The sequence below is a fragment of the Rhinolophus sinicus genome, linkage group LG10, assembly GCF_036562045.2.
Source record: "Rhinolophus sinicus isolate RSC01 linkage group LG10, ASM3656204v1, whole genome shotgun sequence".
NCBI lineage: Eukaryota > Metazoa > Chordata > Mammalia > Chiroptera > Rhinolophidae > Rhinolophus > Rhinolophus sinicus.
Genome location: NC_133759.1, coordinates 37,023,866 through 37,044,281, shown reverse-complemented (window position 1 = coordinate 37,044,281; position 20,416 = coordinate 37,023,866). Strand labels below are relative to the sequence as shown.

The 20,416-nt window shown below is 34.2% G+C and overlaps 1 protein-coding gene across 2 annotated transcripts in view; it reads left to right on the top strand.

Moving 5' to 3' along the window:
* Positions 1-20,416, top strand: part of PIK3CB (phosphatidylinositol-4,5-bisphosphate 3-kinase catalytic subunit beta) — a 153,485-nt gene that overhangs the window by 89,669 nt on the left and 43,400 nt on the right. For both annotated transcript variants that reach the window (XM_019747566.2, XM_019747603.2), the window contains 5 exons: positions 29-106; positions 7,190-7,441; positions 8,779-8,875; positions 12,348-12,478; positions 15,149-15,199. In XM_019747566.2, coding sequence (XP_019603125.2) covers positions 29-106; positions 7,190-7,441; positions 8,779-8,875; positions 12,348-12,478; positions 15,149-15,199 — 609 coding nt within the window. The remainder of the gene's footprint in view (positions 1-28; positions 107-7,189; positions 7,442-8,778; positions 8,876-12,347; positions 12,479-15,148; positions 15,200-20,416) is intronic.

Here is a 20,416-nt window from a genome sequence, read left to right as displayed (position 1 = left end):
TTAAAATAATCTTTCATTTTTTTTACAGCATGTTTGGGAAAATAACAACCCTTTCCAAATTGTTTTGGTTAAGGGAAATAAACTTAACACAGAAGAAACTGTAAAAGTAAGTACTTGCTAAGATTTAAATTTGTTATCTGCTCCATTATTTGAATAACTTACTGATATGCTCAATGACTGTCACATTGGAGATTAAATTTTACCCATATTGGTCAATTACATGAAATAAAACATGGTTATTTATTATAAAACAATTAAGAATTTTTGTTTTAAAGTATTCTTTAAATAGTTGAAGATGCACTGAATAGCTTGAAATTTTCCAGTATATATTAGGTAAAAGAAATTGCTTTAGATCAGAAATTTAGCAAGTGAAATTTAAGCTGATACTGTTAGTCACATGTTTGTACGCAAGCTTACTCTCCTGTCTCAGCCTTGCTTAGAGTTGCACCCAGCCTCCTCTCTCAGCCCCCTTCTTTTTCTTTTAAACTTGCTGAACACAGAAAATGTAATACCATTTCCTGGAAGAAAATAGATGACTACATTATAGACCACAAGTTGTTAACACATGGGGATTTATTGCACAACCCCATACAATTAAGTGAAGACTTAACTAGGCACTTTGTCTTAAAGTATAAAGCATGCATTTTCTCCTATTTTGCTTGGCAGGAAATTAAGTGAATAGTTTTGTGATCCAAGAAAGAGATTCAGTTAGTTGGAGATGTTTGCTGGCATGATGATATATTCAGGAATACCTTGCCAATGATTACTAATGGCTTGCTTTTATAAGAGGACATTAAAGAGTCTTTGGGTAGCTGTCATTAAAATAAGAGCTTTTTTGCTCTTACATTCTCAGCTAGAATTTTTAATGAGTGTGCTTATGCAAGTTAGCCCTTGTTTTCTATTTTAGTTGTAATTTTATTTTTTCCTTTAATTAAAATTTTTCTTACTATTTTCTTTTCTCCAATTGCAAAAGTATGACATTGCTGCAACAGGTAAAAATGTCCAAACATGATTAAAGAATAAAGTTACTGATCTCTCCTACCCATCTCTTTATCATCATATGGGATTTAAGGTTAACTGGCATTGTGAGTGACCTCTGCATTTATACAAATATATATAAATACATGGTTTGGGGATTGAAGAGATTTTGGTAATGTTTATTTTGTTGATTGGTTGGTTTGTTAAACAAAAAGGGATGATATTATATACATTATTCTACGACTTGATTTATTCACTTTATAGAAATCTTGGGCAGTCCGAAATGTTCAGTAGAAATCCTTGGGTAGTATATTCCTAAAGGCAAAAATCACATATAGGCAAATCTACCCTCAAGTTATATGGAGTATAATATACATATGTGGTTTTGTTCAGTGACTTGTGTGTATAGATGTGTAATTTACATTGTAAAATGGGAATTCCTACCTGTTCATTCCATTTGTAGTTTAATCATATTTATCTTCTGTAGACAATTTACATTATTTAATTATTTGTAGTTATTCTCTTATTATTTAATTTCTTCCTGAGGAAGACCAAAGTAGCCTTCACTACCTGCTTTATTTTCTTGAGCCTTACATATTATTTCTTTGTCAGTGACAAAATAAATTATTTCTTTATCAGTGACATTTTATTTCCATAGGTTGTGCCAACTTCCTTTAGCTATTTCAAGCTGCATTGACTTTATTGTTTGTGGTCATATGTTCTTAGAAGTAATGGGCTTAATGACGTGTACTATTTAAAGAATCTCCTACTCAAAAAAAAAAAAAAAAAAAGGAAGTACCCCCATTCCACTTCATCTAGTTCTCTAGTCTTCCCTTGCTGAACCTTTCTTTATCCAGCAGGGTTATATAGTTGAATTTAAGTAAGTTAATACAATTATGGCATGATTTTCTTGTGGATACATCCCATTCTGTTTAATTGCTTCACAGGCTAGTACAATTATGAAAAGAAATCTGAAGGAAAAAAAAGAGGGGGTGTGTTCCTGTTACTTCTTTTTTTCCAAACTTTTTTCCTGGCTAGGACCTACAATATGATGTTAAATAGAAGTGATGAGAGTAGATGTTAACAGTCAGTATTCTCCAGAGAAACAAGCAGAACCCATAGGGTGTGTGTGTGTGTTTGTGTGTATGCACGTGCATGTGTACACAGATATGCACATGCAAACACATATTTAAGGAATTGGCTCACATGATCTTACAGAGTTGGTTATCTTCTGTGATCTTTAGGGTTATTTTGCAAACTGGAGACCCAGGAGAACTGATAGTTTAGTTTAGTCTGAGTCTGAAGGCCTCAGAACCAGGAGAGCCTTTTGTGTAGTTCCTTTTGAAGGCTTGCAGGTTCAAGACCTAGATCAGACCCTTGAAAGATAATCTCCCTTCCTTAAAGTTAGCTATGTCATATAATAACCTGATCCTGGGAGTGAGATCCATTATATACACAGTCCCAGAGATCTTAAAGGGCACATGACTCTGGAGTCTGTAATGAAAATCCTCACTATTCAGTGAAGATTCATTACTCTGCCTGGCTGGCACTTCAGTGTCTTTCAACTCTGTGAGAGTGCTTAGAATTCTGTAACATACTGCTTCTTTCCTGGTCAGTCTTTTCCCAGCCTTGTGATGTTTTCACTTTTCTGGTGTGCATCTTAATATTCAGCAGAGGCCTGAATTCAGTACTGCCTAAAACCTAGAAGATGGTGCTGGTACAGTCAGCTCTCAAGAAGCCCTCTAGTTATAGAGATAGTGGCAAAGGGGTCTTCTTACTCTCAGAGAAACTGCAGTTCCCCCCCCCCCCCTTTTTTGTTTCCTATTCTTTTCTCTGTTCTTATCTGCCCCAGTCTCTAAGAAGTCCTGTGGCAGCAGTAGCAGCAATGGGAACAGGCTTAAAATGCAGAGTTGAACCATCCTCTCTGATTAGAGGAGTTGTAGTCTCAAGAGAATTGGGTAAATCCTCATTGACTTCCCCCAATCTGTCCTTTCTGTCCTTCTGCTGTTTGGCATAGTTGCAGGAAGTGTGGGTGAATAAAGACAGCTTTCTGGCTGGATGACAAGAAAAGGCGAGCCCCAGGCAATCAAAAAATACTTGGATGATTGCAGAGTGGGAGGAGCTTGGGAAAACAACCCCTTAAGGTTGTTTACGCTTACATGTTTATTCCTGAACTGTACATTGTGGATCTGAGTCTTAACTTCCTACATACTTGGAGAACTGAACGATGCATACTCATAAACTGCCACTCAAATCTCAGACTGGTCACAGTATGATGCACACATAGAACAGAGCCAAAAAGCCCTACAAAGGATTTGAAAACTGAACTGGTATTGGCACCACAGCTTACAGAAGGCTTGTTGGAACTTGCAGCCTGTACCTAATCATGGCCTCCCAAAACAAACATATAAACTCCATAGAATATAAACAAAATCCAGAGTCATATAACATAATGATCATAATGTCTAGGATACAATTTAAAATTATTAAGTGACATGGGCGTGGCCCGTTAGCTCAGTCAGTCGGTTAGAGCATGGTGCTTGATAACAACAAGGTTGCCGGTTCGATCCCTGCATGGGCCACTGCGAGCTGCGCCCTCTTTACAAAAAGAATAAATAAAAATTAATAAGTGACATATAAAGAGCCAGGAAAATCTCAAGTTGTATGTACAAGATAACAGATATCAATGCTGAGATGACATAGATTTTGGAATTATCTTACAAAGATATTAAAACACTTATAAAAATACTCCAACAACTAAGGACAAACACAGTTGAAAGAAATGGAAAAATAGAAAGTCTCAAGTATGAAATAGAAGATATAAGGAGGAACCAAACAGAAGATTTAGAAATGAAAAATAAAATAACTAATTTAAAAAATTTACTGAGTGGACTCAATAGTGGAATGGTAATGTGGAAATGGTAATGGTAGTGGAAAAAGGAATGAGTCAGTAAACTTGAAGATTAATACAAAAATTTCCAATTTAAACAACACAGAGAAAAATGATTGAAGGAGAAAAAATACTAGAGCCTATAACAACATCAGAAGGTCTAACATTTGTATAACCTGAATCCCAGAAAGAAAAGAAAAAAAGATTGCAATTCAGAAAAACTGTAAAGAAATTATTATTGGGAGCTTTCCAAAGCTGGCAAAAGATATAAATATTATAGCAGATTCAGGAAGTCCAGCAAACCCCAAACAGGATAAACCCAGAGAATTCCAAGCCCAGATACATCCTATATCACACTTATTAGTCATGAATCATAACCCCCCATTGCCTAGTTATATGGGTCTCAGCACTCCTAACCTGTTACAATTATATATAACCTGAGGAAAGAAATTGTAACTTAATGTTTTTATCTCCTTAGTTGAGTGCCTAGAACTCTAAATATTTTTTGGAATGAATTAATACATTTTAATTTTAACTGTCTGTAATATCTTTGTGTCCTTAGTTAAAGGTTAGTACACAGCATCTCCCACAAATCAGAACAAATCTGCCTCTTTACAAAATGATATACCTACTTCATGAAATCGTGGGAATTTCAGCCTGTTCATGCTACTGATCTTTTTTGTGTCTAATATCTAAAGGCAAAATGTAGTGGATTTTCGCCATATTGTCAAAGAAGGAAATTAGGTATTGATGTTGGGGTAAAGTGTCATATCTTGCCCAACACAGAACATTTTTAATTGGTGAGTTCAGCAATGCAGTCTGTCTGCAGGCTTGGCACATCCTTGCCGTAGCACAGTGGTGAGTCCTTTGCATTATAAAGCCTGCCTTCTCTTGCTCTCCAAGTGTTCTGGAGCTTGAGAGAAAGTGTCCCTTTGGAAGTTTACTACTGTTGGACAATAAAATGTGTGACTGTATTAAGCATAATGGCGGTTTATAATTCTTCACTTTTCAGAGCCTGGAGACATCCAGACCAGGCATCAGGAAATGGGACAATTTTGACAAAATGTCACATGATACAAGTTTAGTGAATGGTTTTTCTTACTGCTTTTTCTAAAAACAAAATCTTAAATATCTGATACTATGGGAGATTTTAAATTCAGAAAACATTTTTTTTTTCATTTTATTTTAAATGTAGATTATTTTTTCTACTCTTGTTTATTTTTAACCATATATCTACTTTAATAATTTAAGGAGATTTCTCAAGATGACATAATTTTAATGACTTGGTCTTAAATAAATTACACTTTGACTATTAGATAATGAATATTTCAACACATTTCCTAAAAATATATAGGGTCTCTTTTTTTGTTTATTATTACCAGGCCCAATCCAAGTTAGACTCATTCTTTATTATTCTTTTCCAGATCACACCCTTTGCTGTTGTTGTTTATAGTTAGTATAGGACTTTTCTAGCCATTATACTTAAAGTTTTTTTTAACTTTTAACTAGCGGATCCATAATTTTACTTCATTCCCTATGTCTGAATTTTGCCAGAAGTTGGTTGATGGAATTATAACTAGCATTTTTTTTTTAACATATTAGGGGTTCACAATTTTTTACATTATACCTTTTTTTTTTTTTAAAGGGAAGGGAACCAGGACTTTATTGGGGAACAGTGTGCACTTCCAGGACTTTTTTCCAAGTCAAGTTGTTGTCCTTTCAATCTTAGTTGTGGAGGGTGCCCTTCAGCTTCAAGTTGTTGTCCTTTCAGTCTTAGTTGTGGAGGGCGCAGCTCAGCTCCAGGTCCAGTTGCCGTTGCTAGTTGCAGGGGGCGCAGCCCACCATCCTTTGCGGGAGTCAAACCAGCAACCTTGTGGTTGAGAGGATGTGCTCCAACCAATTGAGCCATCTGGGAGCTCAGCGGCCGCTCAGCTCAAGGTGCCGTGTTCAATCTTAGTTGCAGGGGGCCGAGCCCACCATTCCCTTGCGGGATTCAGAGGAGTTGAACCGGCAACCTTGTGGTTGAGAGTCCACTGGCCCATGTGGGAATCGAAACGGCAGCCTTTGGAGTTAGGAGCATGGAGCTCTAACCGCCTGAGCCACCGGGCCGGCCCGCTCATATCTTTTTAACAATTTTCATTTTGTTTTTTAATTAATTAAAAATATTTAACCCGTTAATCCATCTATGTTTATTTTGCAGGAGTTAGATTAATGAATAGTATTAAAGTAAGCCATCCTTTCCGTGTTACATTATGAAGTGTGTAGTCTATTAAACTATAGTTACATTTTTGCTAGTATAACTTTTAAATTGTTTTAATAGGTTTTAAGTCATAACTGTAATGTATTATAAATATTTATAATTTAAAAAGTTGACGGTTTTATCAATATTTAAAATTTTATATCACTACTTAATATCTTTGAATATTTATAGATGAAGTAGATAGTCTTGGTTATTTATCTTCCTTTTCATAATTAGAATAGTAACTATTAACAAGTAAAAATTTTTATTGATAAGTTTTTTTAAATTTAAGAAAGACAAACCTAAATAGTTCCACATATGTATTCATTTATTCGGTAAATATTTATTGATTACTATTGTATGGTAAGTCACTCTGAATAATCAATATAAAACATTTAATCTTAATGTATTTCATTGCTTTAGTCTCGGTGTTTTAGTACTGTTTTTAGTTCTACTTTTATCACCTTTAAATTGGAGATAATTAGATCATGTCTTTAAAAAAAGTATATATATATATATATATATATATATATATATATGACTGAATAAAATTTTCTGGGACATCTTATATATATCCTGCACCACTCTGAACCTGGATCTAAAGAAAAAAATGAAAGACAGTGAGTGATGTATAGAATAATCATAAATATGGATAGAATATCTTTAGTTGGCTACTTATAATGACCAACTGATAAATTATTCAGAAGTAGAAAAAGACTGTGGAGTCATTTTTCCATCCATTCCTTCCCAACTAAATGAGTAAAGCAAGATCCCAAGTAAATGAAGCAAGCATATGATAATAGTTTTTATACTTATGGTCTTGATTTCTTTAGACCTGTTTATACCTTTGATATCCCTGGCATTTTTTTTAGCTTGTTTATTTAGTAAGTGAAAAATAGGTTAAACAGCTTAGTGAATAATACACTGATTAATTACAGTCTGATGCCTTTTTAGGCAAATAGGCTTTCCTGGAGTTGATGTGCTTCTTTTCCCAGTATATGTTTCTTCATTCTCCAAAATAGAGGTGTTTCAGTGGTGCAAAATTCATGATTCTGTATTTCTTTTTATCTCCCTTATTACAGGTTCATGTCAGGGCTGGCCTTTTTCATGGTACTGAACTCCTGTGTAAAACCATCGTAAGCTCAGAGATATCAGGGAAAAATGATCACATTTGGAATGAACCACTGGAATTTGATATTAATACTTGTGACCTGCCACGAATGGCTAGATTATGTTTTGCTGTTTATGCAGTTTTGGATAAAGTGAAAACAAAGAAATCAACTAAAACGATTAATCCCTCTAAATATCAGACCATCAGGAAATCTGGAAAAGTGGTAATATACTAACTTGTGTAAAAATATTTTATAATGGAATAATAATATAGTGGAATAATTTTAAGACCTTTTGAAATAATTGAGTAATGTAAGTGAAAATATATCATATAACTTTGCTCTCTAAGAACTGATTTCAAAAACAGTAAATCTCCATTTTTATGTCCTGTTCATTCGTTTTGGCAAATTTAGTAACTGTCATACTATAAGTGCTCTATTATAAATATTACACTTTTTAGAAGATACAGATGAAAACGAATGAAGAAAATTTTACAGGTCTGCAGTCTCTTAACTGAAATTTCAGGTGCCAGATACATTTGAGAATTCAGAATTTTGTGCATTTTAGAAAGATCATAGATCGTACTTTACTCAACAAACCTGGTAGTGTCTGGGGCTCAAATCTGTAATCAAACTCATCATTATCTATCAGTGAAATATATTAATATCACACTAAATGAGGCAAATGAAGAATGTCAATTAATTTCATGTAATTTATGGCCTTTTTTTTATTGTCAAATAAATTATGAACAAACCATTATTTTTCATTTTCTTGGATTTTGAAATTGTGGATAAAGGATGGTATACTTTTTCTCACTCATTCTCCCATTTAATATTTTTAGTCAAGTCTTTTTTTCATTTTCTTTATGAAAAAATTTTTTTAGGGATAGGCACATGAATTTTATACCTTAAAAAAAAAACCTGATTACTTTTATGTACGTGACTTTATATCTTTTTATTCCTAATATCAGTATGTATTTTATCTGGTTATTATAATTTAAAAAAAAAATTTTTCATGAAAAAATCCCAGAAGAGTTATCTTTTTTCCTCCACTGATAGAGAATTTTACTCAAAGCATTTGAATATTTATAAAGTTTTTTGCTATACTGAGCAAATTAGTCTAAGTGTCTGCATAAAAGTCCTGTCAAGTTGGTGCTTCCTTTTTAGAAATATAAATAAATTCTATGATACATAGAGACATTGCCTTGTCCTATATTAAGAGTAATATATGCTGAAAGCTCTTACAACCTGCCTATATCACACATATTTTCTTGAATCATTAGAAGATCCTCATCATCTTCAATGGCTGTACAATGAATATTCTATTTTGGGGATATGCTATTTTATTGTGAGACATTAATTGGCTTTTAGGTTTTTCTTGAACCAATATAAAGATGTTGACATTTTCTCATGTACATCTGGCTTTTATTTTGGGTGGTTTTGGGGAAATCATCTAGAACTCTAGAAATTTCAAGAACTAAGATTATTGAAACAAAGGGCATGCAGATGTTCACACCTTAAAATTCATTCTTAACATATTTATGCAATATCTTTTTCAACAGCATTATCCTGTAGCATGGGTAAATACGATGGTTTTTGACTTTAAAGGACAGTTGAGATCTGGAGACATAATATTGCACAGCTGGTCTTCATTTCCTGGTAAGATTTACATCCTAATCCTTAGTGTTAAAGAGTAACTTTTGGCATGTAGACTAGTTAATGTTTCTTTATAACTCACTGTTCTTTCAGTTTCGTAAAGAAACCATCATTTGGTATCTTCATTGTTCATTCTAAAACAAATTTACATAGATTATTTTAATATATTAAAAAAGTGATTTGTATCTGCATATATTTGTTATTTCAATGAATGTGTTCTCACTGTAAATATGTTATACTTACAGGTTTTTGAGCAATTGTCCTAAGGAACAGTGCCTTTGTATAACAACCTCTATTGCTCCTAATTGCACTAAATATCTATACTAGTAGAAGGAACATTCACTCATTTGGCAAGAATAGTAAAAATATTTATTCTTTAGTTGGCTTTAGCCTGAAATTTGAGCTAAGAAGAGTACCTTTCACATGCCTATATTTTTCAAATACTACTCACAGTACCCCTATGAAGTCGATGGTTTTATCCCTATTTTACAGAAGAGGAAAGTGAACCTCAGAGATAATAACTTAATCTGTCAATTTTACATAATTGACTAAAACCTAATATTTGTTCAAAAGACTGCTCGACTCTTTCTGTTATTCTGTACTGCTTTCCCAAATGTTGGAAATTTTTAGTGTAAACCTTGCTATATAATAATGGTTTTCTTTTTTTTTCTGTCTTCATAGTTGGTTAATATATTTAGTAAAATTTTGAACTTGATTTTAAAATTATTTTGTGTGTGACAAACATTTGAAAATGTTCATATATTAGTATTTGCTACCTGGGGATTGTTTTTGGAGGTATATATAATTATTTTGGACATAAATTTCAATGAGTTGTTTGTGGGCATGTTTATATATTCCTCACATTTTAATAATTTATGTGTGTATAGTCTGTTATTCCTACCCTTTCCTGCATATATCTCCAGTAATTTTCACTAATCACGTTAATCCTCAAATATAGGAGAGCAGTGTGCATATACACATTTTTTTTTACCTCCAATCTAGCTGGGAGGGGGTGGGCACAGCTCAGCTCCAAGTCAAGTTATTGTTTTCAATCTAGTTGTCGAGGGCGCGGCTCACTGGCCCATGTAGAACTAGAACTGGTGACCGTGGTGTTATGAGCACCTCTCTCTAATGACTGAGCCAACCAGCTGCCCGCTGGCAGCTCAGCTTCAGGCTCAAGCCGTTGCTTCTCACTGACCCATGTGGGAATCGAACCTCAACCTTGGTGTTATGAGCACTATATTCTAACCACCTCGCCAACCGGCCACCCCACATTTCTTAAGAGAACCTATAGTTTCACCGTAAGAGTAAAAATTAGGCATTTCACAATATCCTCTTGAAAATCTTAATTTAAACTCACACATGTTCTACTGAATCATCAAGTAACTTGATGGGTACTTTTAGAAAAATTTTGGCAATATTAACTTGGCATACCATGAACCTACTTTATGTCTAACAAAACGTAAAATGAGAAATAATAAATGAACACATTTACTCTGCATGTATCAGCTCTAGAATTGTCACAGTTATCCCAGTAGGAGCAAGCCAGAAGTGAACTACAAATAATCTATTATCTAGAATCCCTAGTTCATTATTAAGGTATATAATCACATCTTTTGGTTGCTTTTGTGTCTTTGCAGAATTCTTCATGTATACATTGGTAATACAAATGTAGATTTATTTTCTTCCTACTCTTCCACAAAATTGCATATTCCATGTAGTGTTCTGCTCTTTGCGTTTGCTCTTTGCCCTTTCTACGTAGATTGCTGCTGCCTTTTTTTTTTTTTTTTTTTTTTTTAATTTTATTGGGGAACAATGTGTTTCTCCAGGGTCCATCAGGGCCCATCAGCTCCAAGTCATTGTCCTACAGTCTAGTTGAAGAGGGCGCAGCTCAGCTCCAAGTCCAGTCGCTGTTTTCAATCTTTAGTTGTAGGGAGCTCAGTCCACCATCCCATGCGGGAATTGAACCGGCAACCTTGTTGTTGAGAGCTCGTGCTCTAACCAGCTGAGCCATCCGGCCGCCCCTGCTGCTCTGCTGCTGCTGCCCCTGCTGCCGCTGCCGCCACTGCTGCTGCTGCTTAAAGCAGTTATCTTTTGATAGTTTAAACAGTGTTAGAATGACTAACCTTGTTTATGTGCAGGTATATATCTGAAATAAGTTCCCAGAAGTGGTTTTATTGAGTCAAAGAATAAATACATTTGTAATTTTTATAAATAATCACAAATTGCTCTCCAATAGAGAGTGTGCCAGTTTGTACTCTCCATTTGTAATACATTAGAGTCCCTTTTTTGTAATCACTTTTAAGCAAGGTTAAGCAGCTCCATATGTTTGGGGCTGATAAAAATACTAAAATGCTACATTTGACTTCAGATGACAAATAAGTATAATGCTCTTAGTTCTAGTTAGCAAACACAGGATTGTAATTTGCAGAAAAGGCTGCTTTAGAGTTGTATAAGTTATGAGAATTGCTTCAGTCCAGTTGAAAGTAGAATCTGTGAGATGAGAGAGTGTTTAAAAAGATGAACAAAGGATGATTAAGTAGCTGGAATTTGTAAATACTTTTAACGATTTTCTAGCTTCAGGAGACAACTCTGATTGTGCACACTATGTCAACATTAGGCCTAGACAGAAGTGGCTTTATCATTTATCTCCTCAGGAAGTACAGTGAGAATAACTGCTAAAAATCAGTATGAGAAAAGAGAAATTAGTTTGGAGAGAGGAGACTTCAGGTTGTATTGCAAACTCTGTCCTCATCTTGAGTTTCATGACTCTTCAACAGTTTACTTATCTATCAAATGAGAAAATTACGTGAGCTCCTGGGTTTTGTGACAACACTGAATTTCTAAGATCCCCATGCACAATTCTGTGAATGGATCACGTTTAGAGTAATAGAAATGAGGAAGGAGTGTCTTGAAGAAACAAGCAGTTGGTGAAGTTAAAGGAGTACCACTTGAATGGAGTGTTACAAAACTACCAGAGAAGGTGTTTAACTTTTATCAGCTGTTATGGGAAATAGAGGAACATTAAGATTGTCAAAAGGAATGTCATTGATGACTTTGAAAATATTAGTTTGAGTACTGTGATGACCATGAAAATCAGATTGCATGTGATAAAGAAATCTGTCTGTGGTGATGAACTAATAACAATTCCTCTTTGCCACCTAATTTTGATGGAGGGAGAGCAGTCGCAATTAAGTTTTTTTATTCAAAGTTCAGAATACTTACCAAATTGAAAAAGGGTGAGGTGAGGTAGTTATTAATTTTTGTTACTTTCTCATTTTAAAGGTGTATATAAACTCACATTCAAAGTTTGTGCCAAGCTTTAACAGAAAATTAGAGACGTACTGATATAATTGCCAGATTTCCTTAGGTGACACTTTAAAAATCATTTTCATGGTTGAAATCCATTAAAGTTTTGTTTTAGTTTCGTTTCAAAGGCATTTTCTTAAGAATCAAAATTATTTGCATGTTTTAGATGAACTTGAAGAAATGTTGAATCCCATGGGAACTGTTCAAACAAATCCATATACTGAAAATGCAACAGCTTTGCATATCAAATTCCCAGAGAATAAAAAACAACCTTATTATTACCCTCCTTTTGATAAGGTAAGCTAATTGTTTAGAGGGCTACTATGCATGAAATAATTGAATGATTAGTTTTGGCTCTATATGTTTATAGTTTAAGCTCTGTATGTCTATTTCTGTTTCAAAACTTCACATACATTGACAGCTTGGTTCAGTGGAAAGACCACTGAGCAGGGAGCCAACTCTCTTTAGTCCTGGCTTTATCACTGACCAAGTGAGACAGACATGTTATCTCTGGAGTTCAGGTTCTTCATTTATAAAATGAGAAGGTCATAATTGTTCTCTGAGATCCTTTTCAATTTGAAAGGTCTATAAATGCATTCATATGTAACTGAACATGGGAAATGTATGTATACAGTGAAACATGCCTCACGTGTTAGTTCAGAGATTAAAGACATAATCACTGCTGTGTTCCAGTTGGTATCCAAGAACAGATCATTTATGTTGAATGTTACTATTAGTAGGACTCCTAAGGTCCTACTATTTTTGTAGACTCTATAGCAAGGAATTCAGTTTCTAAACACATTTCCTTAATGTGAAGCTACATATCTTGGGAGTAAGGAGAGTATCTGGTGGGGCTGAAAATAGTACTATGATAATTTACATGCTAAGAGAGCTAAGCTGTCATATGTTTTACCTTTGGGTTTGGCATCTTTGTTTCAGGTATAATTGATGCTGATTTTTTTGACGAAATCTTTGAGTAAATTCTCAAATAATAAACACGTTTCTTTTATTTCCTTAATACATTTGAGAACAAACTACCTTTAAAAATTGATGTTATATTAAATATTTAAGTTAACCCACCTATAAACTAATTTGTATTTTAATGTTCAACACTACCAGACCTTTAGAGAGTAGATTTGTACAGTATGTAAATTAAATTTATGTAACTTAATGTTTCTTCCTTTACATTCATTTTAATTGAAATTTGTTCACCTAAGGAGCAACTTTCCAAATTTTTCTAAAATGTTTTTCTGATTAATAATGTACAACCAAATTAAATTTTGTGATTATTACGATAGAAATCCCAAATATGTCAAGAATCATATGCCTTAGTGTACCTTGAGTAGAAAAAGGTACATTGACTCATCTGTTACATTTATACTATGGCTTTATTCCTTAATTCACAAGCCATAACTACTTGTGATAGTTGTCCCAGGTGTGGCTATTTTTGTGTTGAATTATGGTATGTTCAACAATCAGCTGTAATTTATTTTGGATCAAATGAGATGCTTTTTGATGCATTTTTACAAATATAACATTCTGTGAAAATATAAGTGTTTTTAATTTAATATTTTAAGAGAAGTCCAGTTTCTTTAAAATGTCTCATTTTAACATTGCTTACGTCATCTACAAATGGTCACTAAACTTTCCTTTTGCCTTTACAATCCCTTGGAGAGTCTATCTTTCAAGATAAACTTCAGATGGAAATTTTAGTCTTTAAAAATGTTTAAATATGTTCATACTTGCAGGGTTTTCTTTACTAGTACAATTTATATATGATCACTGTAAAACAAATGAAATAATAGAGATATAAAAAGTGAAAGTTCCCTGCATTCTTTTTATTTGATGTTTTTTTTTGCTGTAATCACTTGCATTCACTTTGCTTTTCAAATCGATTTTGTTTATTGCTTAATTTTAATAACGATATCATTTTATCATATTAACAACCCTACGAAATAGGATGGGAATTATCACTGCATTTTACACATGAGGATACAGATTATCAGTTTAGGATTACCTAACTCAGCAACTGGATATGGATTTTCAGATTTTTTACCACTGATCTTCCTCCTGGACCAGTGGGTTCCCCTCTTTTCAAGAATTAAAGCCCCCTTTGAACTTAATGACTTTAAAAATATTTATTTTTATTTTTTCAATTGGGGAATATTGGGGAACAATGTGTTTCTCCAGGGCCCATCAGCTCCAAGTCGTTGGACTTCAATCTAGTTGATGGAGGGCATAGCTCAGCTCCAAGTCTAGTTGCCATTTTCAATTTTAGTTGCAGGGGGTGCAGCCCCTATCCCATGTGGGAATTGAGCTGGCAACCTTGTTGTTGAGAGCCGGTGCTCTAACCAACTGAGCCATCCGGCCGCCTCTCCCGAAGCTCAGCAAAAGCTCGTTGTCTTCAATCTAGTTGTGGAGGACACAGCTCACTGGCCCATGTGGGAATTGAACTGGCAACCCTGCCATTCAGAGCTTGCACTCTAACCAACTGAGCCATCCGGCCGCCCCTAAAAAAATTTTTAGGCTCTCTTTTGACTTTACTTACACTTTTGATATTTATTAATTCGAAAAAAAACATGATGAGAAATGATAAAAATTTACTCAATACTTAGTAACTCTTACATACCTTTTCATTTTTGTAACCAGAATACCTTTACCTATGTTAAAAATATTTACACATACACATGCAAGCCACTTCTCATTTTATCTACAGACAATCCTAGTGCATCCTAGGCATTACACTTCCTAATAGTAATGCCATTGTTTCTCAGTTGTCAGGAATTTGAAGATTGAGAATCACTGCATAATACCATTTTGAATTTAAAATTCATGTTTATATTATAAAGCATAGAAATGCCAAACCATATGTAGTGCCTTTTAGTCTTAAGTACAAGTATAGTCATTTACATTTAAAATTTTACAAATACTAGAGCCAAAATCTAATTAAAAATTTTTTTTAAACAGATTATTGAAAAAGCAGCTGAGATTGCAAGCAGTGATAGTGCTAATGTATCAGTAAGTATCAAGGTTTTTAAATGGCCCCTTTTTATTATAAAGTTGTGCTTATTATTAGCTACGTTCATCTCATTTACGTCTATGATTTTGTAGAAAACCATACTCATATGCAAGAACAGTCTGAGTGTGTGTGAGTATGTAAATATTAATGTTTTGTTAAATGGCAGCTGTTTGTAGGTGGTCTGTTCAGTGGTAATCCTTTTTCTGATATAAACATGGGCTTCAGCAACTAGTTTGTAAGATGCAATGACATCTAATAGATTAACAATACTGCCTTTGTGAATATTACTCAGTTGAATGAGAAGGCTGTAATTTTCTTTATTTCTCTCATGTAGCAAAGCAGGTATAATCAGACCAGGTTTACGGTGCTGGTGGGAACCCAGGTTTCTTCCATCTTGGTGCACTGTCATGTGGTTTCTATCTCATAGTTTAACGTTGGTGCTTGAGCTTCCTAGGTTACTATGTTCCAGCCAACAAGAACAGTAAAAGCAAGACTAGAGGCCTCACTCATTATTTGTAAGGGTATTAATAACATGCCTCATTTCTGCTCACATCTCATTAGCCAGAACTTAGTCGCATGGACATCCCTAACTACAAGTGAGGCTGCGAAATATAGTCTTTCGCTGGGCAGTCATGTACTTGGCTAAGAGTAAGAGATTCTAGTTATTAAAGGAAGAAGAGGAAAATGCTTATTGAGTGAAAAACAACAGTCTCTTCCACACACACACGATTCCTATTCTTTCTGCCCAAGACTACAGAACAGATTACTTTGTTTACTTAGCTTACTATATATATAAACTATTTCTACCATCTATACTTTGCAGTGGAAATTTTTTTCTAGTTAACATGTTGCTGAGTTCTAATCTTATATTCTCTTTTCACATCATCAGTTTGCAATTTTTAAGTGTCTTTAGTAAAACCATTCTGTATAGATTGGTAGTTATATAGAGGCCGGCAGGCAAAGTAGAGATAATGTATATATTTTTGTCCTTTTCACTGAATCAAAGCACTATTTCCTGTTGGCTAGGAGAAGTACCTGGCCCAAGCTGTCTTGTGCTTTGCCATTGGAGTTCTCAAAAATTTCTATAGCCCTGCAGTGCAAGTCAACTTCTATTACAAATACTTTGAGAATAGAGTTCTTTAATGAAACAAAAGAAGTTCATTACAATTATAAACTTACCAGTTAGGCAATTACTGAAACAGATAATTACAGTTTAAGTGTAAGAGAGAACAGTTATGTGGCAGCTAAAAAAATTAATACTTTTCCTCCCACCTTCTAAATTCTAACTTGGCTAATAATCAAATTAACAGAGACAGATTAACAGGAAAAAATCAAAGGTTTTGATAAATACTCATGGTGAATTCACATAAGCATGAAAATTCCAAAGACAGTGAGGTAACATTGGATATATGACATTTTGGACAAAGGAGAAGAGGTGGAGGTGGTTATTGAGATTTCAGAAGTGAGAATGGGCGATTTATAGGTAGTTGACAAAGAGCAGAACACATATGGCAGGCAAATTCTTGCTGGCAGATTCTTTCTGGTGTCTCAGAAACAATGGGATATGGGGTAGCTAGCTAACAGGCTTGGAGTCTTCCTGACTAAGGCTGGGGTGAAGATTCTTAAGGTGATCAAGCCCAGGCTCCCTTCCTGAAGCAGCTTTCTCTGTCTGAATTTGTTGGGTAGGAAAGGGGGTGAGGTTCTCTGAGTCTTGTTTCTTAAACAACTTAAAATCAATATCCCAGAAAGTAGCTTCAGGCTGGAAAATTGTTGGTTCCCTTCAGTTATGTAGGGATATCTTCATTTTAATGCCCATTTTTAGTTGTCCTTTATTAGTCTTAATATCGCTCTTTGAACATCAGAAGCATACATTAATTTTTACTATTTCTACTGTGATGTGCTACTACCTTATCTATATCAGGGGGAATCCCTCCTTACTGAGGAGGCAATATTCTTGCTCGGTTTGATGTACCTTTTTTTTTTAATTGGGCACATAGTATAGTTAATAAATTGTGAAACCAAAAATGAAAGTTATTTTTCTATAACCCTCAGCAACTTTCCTTCTCAGAGATAACTGTAAACAGTTTAGCTTGTAGCTACCAACCCTGTTGCTGTGTATGCACTTATATACCTTTATGTGTAAATATCTATATCCTTTTTTTAAAGAAAAAATTAATATCTTTATTATGTAATCTCTCCCTTTTTATTTAATGTATTTTATGGACCTTGTCATGTCTGTATGAAGAGGTCCACTTCTCTCTTTTTAAAGCCTTCTTAACATTTCATGGCATTCGTTATTAGTATCCAATGGTTAGTAAATATACATATCCCTACTGATGGATGGTTTGCTTTTCTCAACTATTCTCCACTAAAACAGTGCTGCAATGAATATTTTGTACATACTTCTTTATATATATGTGTATTTTATAGGACAGATTTCTAGAAGTGAAATTATTAGATCCAAAAATATGTGCCTTTTTCATAAGAATTCTGCCAAATTGCATACCATAAAAGATGGGAAATTTACAACCCCACCCACTGTAAAAGTTCTTATCTTTTTGCATTTCTGCCAATCCTTTAAATATGTTAATCCAGTGGACAGAAAAAGGTATCACGTTTATTTTAACTTGCATTCCCTTGTTACTAGTCATGTTGGAGTTGCTTTTTACTTTTTAAAATTTCAGTAATTTTACGGTTTCTGATTATTTCTTTTCCATGGCTATCATGTCACCTTAATTATTTCTTAGGGATTAAATAATCTTGCTTTTGAAGTGGTCTTCCTTCTTTTGGCATCTTACTTTATAATGGTTTTCTCAAATATTTGGTGATTCTTAATTTAGCTCTTTTTATCCTTGTAACTTCCTGGTTGTCTGCCGATTCACTGTAACCTGCCTTCAGTAACTGTAGGAGTTAGGGTAGACTGTGCTGACACTTGGGATCTCCTGTGTGAAGATTTCCATACCTTCTGGGATCCGGTGGCTCCATGGGGCTTGGTACCCAAGCTCCTCACCATTGCTGTTTCAGCCCAGCACAGAGGAAGGGGCATGCTGACTAAGCAGATGCTCCATCTGCAGATCCCTTGATAATCCCTTGGGTGATTACCCCTGGCCTCCTCCCACTCCTTGTATCCCTTGGTTCTGAGCTGGAGTTCCCTAGACCTGTTTCTCACTACTGCATGGCTCTTATCACATCTGATCCCTGGTCCTGTCTGCTTCTCTCATTAAAGGATCCCTGTGTTAGACACTCTTTATAATTTCCCACAGCTGTTATTGATTAGTAGTTTTTAAGATATATCTTTTCTGACACTTCATGGCCCTTTGAGAGGAATGAATGGAATTTTGTTCTCATTCCACTATTTTAACTGACTATTCATGTATATGCCAAGAGCTGATGACATTTCTTAATAAGATCATGGTAAGTTGAATTGTATTGTTTGAGTGTGTATGTATGTGTTTACATTTATTTGTGTGTGTGTGTGTATAAAACATAAACACACACACACGCACACACACAGTTCATCAGTCAGTGTAACATCACCTTACGAAATTAAACCTGCCCTTGGAATTAAAAAATTTTTTTAAATTGTGGTAAAATACACGTAACAAAATTTACCATCTTAATCATTTTTAAGTATATGGTTCAAAAGTGTTATGTATGTACTCACAATATTCTTAACACATTGAGTGGAACTAATCTCTAGAACTTTTTCATCTCGCAAAACTAAAGTTCTATATGTAGTAAACAACTTATTTTCCTCCTCTCTTCTCAGCCCTTCACATCCACTATTCTATTTTCTGTCTCTATGAATTTGACTATTTAGATACCTCATGTAAGTAGAATCATACAGTATTTTATGTTTTTGTGACTGGCTTATTTCACTTAGCATAATATCTAGAGATCCTCTTGTTTGTCACAACTCGGGAAGGTGTTTCAGGCATCTAGTGAGTAGAGTTCAGGGGTGCTGCTATACTTTCTACCATTTCCTGCAACACAGTATCAATAGCACCAAGGCTGAAAAACCCTGCTCTAATCTAAAACACTTATGTTATAAATTACCTGTTTTATTTTCTTCCTGCAGAAACTGAGGCACAAAATCTTAATGGCTGGCTTTGGAGAATGCAGATGATAACTCATCCTTTAGTCAGATGTTCTTGGGATCTCCCTAGAGTGTTTTCTTAGTAGAATGATTTGGAGTCTTTACAGCCCTCAATTTTAGGGAGAGAAAATATCAAACACTAAAAAATAATTTTCAAATTTACTGAAAACTTGCAAGTAGAATACAAAGAATTCCCATATAGCTTTCATTCAGCTTCCCCAACTGTTAACATTTTACCACATTTGTTTTACCAATCTGTGTGTATGCGCATTTTTTTCTGACTCATTTGAGGTTAAGTGGTATATATACATCATGTCCTTTTTCCCTTTCATTGTTCAGTGTGTATTTCCTAAAAACAGGAATATTCTCATACTTAACCAGAGTCCATTCATAAAAATCAGGAAAATAATATTGATAGAATTCTTCTGTTGTCTGAACCACACATTCCATTTAAATTTAGCCAGTTGTCTTAGTAATGTCCTTTGTAAATCCGGATCCAACTTGGATTACTTGTTTCATATCATTGTCAATGTGTCTTTAGTTTCTTTCTAAAAGAGTTTCTCAGTCTTATCTTAAATGACTCTGACATATTTTTAAGAATACAAGCCAGTTGCTTTGCAGAATGTCACTCAATTTGGATTTACCTAATGTTTTGTCATGATCAGATTCCAGCTATGCATTTTTAGCATGAATACCATAGAAATTGTGGAGTGTTCTTAATGCATTTAATCAGGAAGCAAACAGTGTTAATTTGTTCTGTTACTATTGATGTTAATTGTTACCACTTGATTAGGATAGAATCTACTAGGTTTTTCTATATAAATAAATATTTTGTGGGGGGATATTTTGACTCAACATCTTGTTTCACATCAAATTTGTACTCAGTTATTTTAATATTTATTAATACATCTTACTTGAATCATTATTATTACAGTGTTTTGCCAAGTGCTGATTTTCAAATTTATTTTTCCTTTTGGATTTATTAGTTGGCTTTACCATAAGGTAGAGGTTTTTCTTCTATTTGATTTATTTACTTACCTGTTTACTTTTATTTCTTTTATTTATAGTAGTATGGATTCATGATTTCTGTTTTATTTAGTGACTTATAATTAGTTACTGT